This window comes from Haplochromis burtoni, unplaced genomic scaffold, assembly GCF_018398535.1.
Source record: "Haplochromis burtoni strain Fernald_Lab_line unplaced genomic scaffold, NCSU_Asbu1 Contig_824, whole genome shotgun sequence".
In the NCBI taxonomy this organism is placed as follows: Eukaryota; Metazoa; Chordata; class Actinopteri; order Cichliformes; family Cichlidae; genus Haplochromis; species Haplochromis burtoni.
Window position 1 is genome coordinate 17,097 of NW_024583185.1, and position 5,607 is coordinate 22,703.

Here is a 5,607-nt window from a genome sequence, read left to right on the forward strand (position 1 = left end):
ACACAGCTACACCTTCACATAAGGAGGTGAAGTATAATACAGAATGGAGACTGAACAGAGTTTCATGTGCTGATGTTCGTATGTGGACGTAGCAGCTTTAGTTTTTACCTTTAACGTTTTGGCTTCCAGTTTGTGTCCAGCAAACATGGACTTCTCATCGAAGTGCATGGGGAAGGCTCTAGAAGACACACAGGTCCAGAAACAGTGATGATGATAATAATACTCTACATAAGTAAAATAGTATTTATGGCTGCTGTAGAAAGGGCCTGCCTTTGTCTCAATGTGACAGCTTCTCATCTGCTGATGATCGATTTTTCCCCACAAACCTATTACGTAGCAAAAATGAACTGAACTTATTTAAATGCAAATTCGTCTCAGTTTCCGTCTTAGATCAAGTTATTAAAAGGGAGTGTTTCCTTCCCACTGTCACCCAGTGCTTGCTCATGGGGGTCGTGTGACTGTTGGGTTTTCTTTGTATTACTGTGGGGTCTTTACCTAAGAATAGCTTTGAAGTGACTAATGTGCTTTGGTGCCATGTACATATAATATAACATAATGCTGGCGTGCAGCATCACACAGCATGGACCATGTGGCAGGCAACAACATGGACACCACAGTCAGCGATCAGCGTGATCTTTGGGCTGTGTGGATCATTTAACCTGCTCGTTACCAACATTGTGTTAGCTACAGGCTCGGTCGGAACAGCTTTCGGAACAGCACAATCCTCTACAGGACTGCAGCACATCCATGGCAGCCATGGAGGGAGGAAGCTATCAGCTTAGCTGGGTGCCGACTCCAGGCGTTTGGGTCTATACTGAGTCGCAGAAGCTGCTTTACCCCACAACATTTTCTTTAAGGGGTCAAATAAGAAAATAAAACACTGATGTAGTAGCTCCCACTAACTCCTGATGGGAGTCTGTAGGAAACAAAACAACCCCACTAAGATATCCATGGGTTTCAGCTCGTGCTGGTCTTGGACTCTCCTGACAAGAATCAAGCTCCTCCTTCTTACTTGATCTCGTTGAAGATGTGCAGCAGCAGGTCTTTGGTCTCTCCGTCCTCCTGAGCATTTCCCGTGTATAGGTTGACGATGGCTCGTTCAAAGTACGGAGCCACCTTGTAGAGCGCCCGCAGCTCGATCAGGTACAGGAAGTAGAGGTTTTTCAGGCGTCGCGTGCCCTCCCCCTTTGTCTCTGCCATGTCAAAACGCTGACGAAACTCCTGGACGTTTGGACCCCACACTGAGCGTCCCCATCCCTCTGAAGAGCCAAACAACAACAGCTTACAGCATGAAAAACACCATCACTGAGTCAGTTCATCAGCATAACTAATCCCAAAAGCAAAATGTACATGCGCCTCATCAGCCGTGCTTCAGCTGATTCTGCTAAAGAGACGTGTGCTGTAATGATCCCAGGTCGAGCTCCAGCTTTGGTCAGTGATTTATTTTATTAGTCTGTTACTTAGCAATAACTAGCAGGTGGCTGCTAACCAAGCTAGCTAACATTAGCTGGTATCTTAGCACACTACACTGTCATCCAAATAAAACAATACTGTGGTGGCCATAACACCCAAGGTGTGTTTGCTCTGTATGATGTCGTACCGTCCAGCAGGTACTCGGCACACAGGTGGATGTTGATGCTGCTGTGGAGGCCCGAGATGAGTCTGTAGAAAACTCTCTTCTCCAAACATAAACCTGGAGAGACAGTGATGACAACGGGTTTCTTAAAAATCAGAATCCAACCAAGCTCAGCTTAAAGCTTCAGTCCACCCAAAACTGTATAACACTGGGGGACGAGATGTCTGATTTATAGTCCTGCCTTAAACATCAACCAGAACTACAGTAGAACTCTGGACCCGGCGCCACACTACAGGCAGACTTATCCCACAGATGTAACTGTGTGATGAAAACCTCAAAATCTGTAATAAATGTGTTTGGTAGTGTTGGGACATCAGCTCTACTTGTGACGGTGCAGAGATCCAGACGACCCAGCAGCTACTGAGCACAGGACTTTAAATAAGGGACATGGACGTGATATGAGAGGCCAGCTTTCATCACAGAGAGGGGGTGGGCTACAACAACTTTAACGGCGTGGAACATCACATCCACAGGAGTGCCTGAAGCAGCATTTCATCACAGCACCATGAGGCGTCCAGCATCTACGCATCAGGCTGTGATGAGCCACAGCTCTGTGTTCTGTGGCCTCCTGTCAGCAGTCAGCCTGCCCACACAAAGTCTTCCAGAGGAAGCAGAGACGAGACCAGTTCAGCTTCAGAACACAGACGCTGAAAACCACAGGAAGTGACATGCCTACTGTAGCTACACAGACGCTTCAGCTTTATGTGATTTACATGACAAAGAATGATAACAGCCTTCTTCAGGTCAGTCTGGGTGGTGCAGGCGTGAGCACACGAGGCAGAACCCACCTTCAAGCCAGGTGTAGAAACCTTCCCCTGCAACACGAGCGACACGGACAAGAAGAGTTAGGTTTCAACACGGCTGAAACACATCCAAGTCAACAGAAGTTTAGTTTACTCACCATCATCGTCTCCTGAACACAGAAACAGAAGGAAGGAAACTGTTAGATCGGTGCAGTGATTAGGCATACACATACCACACACTAACTAACCTCTGAACGTATGAGCTCTAGTTTCACACACAGACATCTAAGGTGCACGAAAAATACACTGAAGAGCCTGCGTTTTAATCCAGCTCTTTATTCAGTACCCTGTGACGCAGTATGCAATAAACAGGAGGAGGCTAGCATGCTGAAGCAGGTACACTGATGTGTGAACAGTTAGAAGAGCAACATGACAGGAAGCTCTCAGAAATACTTCAGTTAGGTCGTTTATACCTGACTACTGTCTGCATGTTTGAGAGCCCAGGAAACAGCTCGTGAGGTGCTGTTTACGTGTTTGCTGTAGAAGCAACCCGCTGCTCGCCTCCTGATGTCTGACTACAGGCCGGTCTTTCTGGAAACGGTGACCGGTGTGGAAGAACCGGAATGGCCTGTGCAGGCACTCGGCTCCCTGACAGCACACCTTCATTCAGGTGGCAGACTGTGTGCTGGCAGCATGACATCACTTCAGTCTGCTATGAGCACAACTGACAGCATCCAAACAGGGACACAACTACTGCAGCCGCGTCCGCTGCAGCCGCGTCTGGAATGGCACAGGCCATTCCGGTTCTTCCACACCGGTCACCGTTTCCAGAAAGACCGGCCTGTAGTCAGACATCAGGAGGCGAGCAGCGGGTTGCTTCTACAGCAAACACGTAAACAGCACCTCACGAGCTGTTTCCTGGGCTCTCAAACATGCAGACAGTAGTCAGGTATAAACGACCTAACTGAAGTATTTCTGAGAGCTTCCTGTCATGTTGCTCTTCTAACTGTTCAGCCGCGTCTGCCGGTAGCAGCTCTAACTTTGATCCTCACCTCTGCTGGGAGCCAGAGGGTTCAGAGGTCGATACACCGACCGGGGCCTGTGGACACAAAAACACATTTTCAGTAGGACCTCAAAGATGAGCATCTCTGTGCAGGGAGCTCCAGGCTTACTTGAAGCAGTTCTCCTCGTAGATGCTGTTCCACACTCTCCAGGCTGACGGACCCTTATATCCGGTGTATCGCTCTGGATTCAGGAGCAGATCCACATACTCGGCATCTGGAGACGTCTCATCTGAAACACATTTCATAGATTAAAGAAAGCCTGTGATGGCAGTGGCTCGGGGTCATCATTAGAGATATTTCCTTCTTAGCAGTGGGGCTACAAATGTGCCGTTTAACTGAGTACAGGAAAGTTCATGTAAAGAGCTGGAATAAGGACACATCGTGCCTGTTACAGGTTTGTACTTTGGGTTTTGGTAAATGAGGAATTTGCCCTGGGTGTGAAGTTTGATGCCTCATAGTGCTGCCCTCACAGATACACAGAGAAAGAGATGCTCACCGTCCAGCTCACAGAAGTGATCCTGAGCGTCGTCGTGTCTCGCCCAGTCAGCGAACGCCTCCTTACTCTGGTTACTGGAACCGGAAAAAATACACACACATTCTAACTGTGAGCTTTACTCGACAGCTAACAAGACATGAAGACCAAACAGGAGATCACAGTCTGATCACAACGTCCACGTAAATGTTCATTTTCAAACTTTTCTTAAACGTCGTCTCCCATCACTTCATTCTTAATGAAGGATGTCTGTTGACTTTAAACAGTTTCCAGTAAAGGTCACGTGAGTCTGAAACCAGCATCACCCTGCAAAAGCTGCAGGGATGTTTCCCTTACTGCACATGCAAACTCCACATGCACTTAAGTGTGCGTCTGTGGAGTCGCTGTCAGTTTATTACACGTGCCTTTGCTTAAGCCCAGTCTCATCTGCACCTCTGTGTGTGAGGAGGTGCACAACTGGACACTGGGAGCAGAGACAGGGGAGAAACCAGTGCAGCCAGAACTGATGGCTCAGATCTGTGATGAGCTCAAGCCCATTTCAAATTCCAGGTAAACACAACGAGGTTAAACTAAATGAAAGGAAGTAAGAGAAGCTCAACTTCTCTAAACACTACATGGGTGAGATATTCTGCTAAGAGATGAGACTGGGAGATCACATGGAGGGTTACAAGACGAGCATAAAGTCGCTAAACCAGACGTCTAATAACTGATCCGGATCGAAGGATTCTTTCAATTCCAGAGGTTGACAGCCGCCCTGTGAAAACTGACTCAGGATCAGAATTTCAGCTCTGACGTGTCATCTAAGCTCACTGCATTGTGCTGCGTGGGCAGGGACGACATGAAGGCGCAGACTGCCGTGCACACACGCAGCACAAACTGTAAATGACGTCACAGCGGCGCTGCTGTTGGAGGAGAGGAAGTGCCAACCAGAACAAAGAAATCATGGAGTGGTTCTTCTTTACCGACGTGTCATTAACACGGAGCAGCGTTCAGTCATGTGGTCACTGCGTCACGCGAGGTTAGACGGTCTGAGAGGTGCACATCTGGCCACATCAGCGGATGTGATGTGAGTTTTCATCAGGAGATGCTGCCTCTTTATTTGTTACATTTCAAACCCACGTGACTAAAGCGGCTTGGTGTTTGTAATGCACCGTCACATCCTGTCTGTTTGCACCAGCCGGTCCGCTGCTTCACAAAGGAACCTCCACGGTTCCTGCAGGAGAGAGCCCCGGTGGGCTCGGTCTGCACTTTGAAGTGTCGCCTGGTGGAAAACTACCAGCAGCTGCCGGTCACACACTGGTAAATGTTTGAGCTGCTGAGGCCCGGTGAAAACAAGCTGCAGATAAAGACAGAGCAGGAGGTCTGTGGACTCACCTCAGGGTGCTGTTGATGGCCCCCAGCTCCTTGGCCTGCTGGCACTCCACCACGTCCGACATCGTATTGGCCGCCTGCGAGTACTGGACACAGGACGGATTCTTAATAACACCGTTTATCACAGTAATGACACCACTCACATCATCTTTACTTCACTGGGCTCGATGAAAGTGTTCCAGCCTGTAATTATGTAAAATGCTAAATGGCCTGTGTTTGTAAAGCGCTTTACACAACCTGCCCCACACACACACACACACTGGTGATGGCAGCTACATTGTAGCCACAGCCACCCTGGGG

The 5,607-nt window shown here is 48.5% G+C and overlaps 1 protein-coding gene across 3 annotated transcripts in view; it reads right to left on the minus strand.

Annotated features, from left to right (window-relative positions):
* The window catches only part of ero1b (endoplasmic reticulum oxidoreductase 1 beta), a 22,776-nt gene that overhangs the window by 3,021 nt on the left and 14,148 nt on the right, over nt 1-5,607 (minus strand). For all 3 annotated transcript variants that reach the window (XM_042215796.1, XM_005950757.3, XM_005950758.3), the window contains 9 exons: nt 5,311-5,393; nt 3,940-4,013; nt 3,552-3,672; nt 3,432-3,478; nt 2,538-2,549; nt 2,425-2,451; nt 1,601-1,693; nt 1,013-1,259; nt 109-178 (listed from right to left, as the gene is read on the minus strand). In XM_042215796.1, coding sequence (XP_042071730.1) covers nt 109-178; nt 1,013-1,259; nt 1,601-1,693; nt 2,425-2,451; nt 2,538-2,549; nt 3,432-3,478; nt 3,552-3,672; nt 3,940-4,013; nt 5,311-5,393 — 774 coding nt within the window. The remainder of the gene's footprint in view (nt 1-108; nt 179-1,012; nt 1,260-1,600; nt 1,694-2,424; nt 2,452-2,537; nt 2,550-3,431; nt 3,479-3,551; nt 3,673-3,939; nt 4,014-5,310; nt 5,394-5,607) is intronic.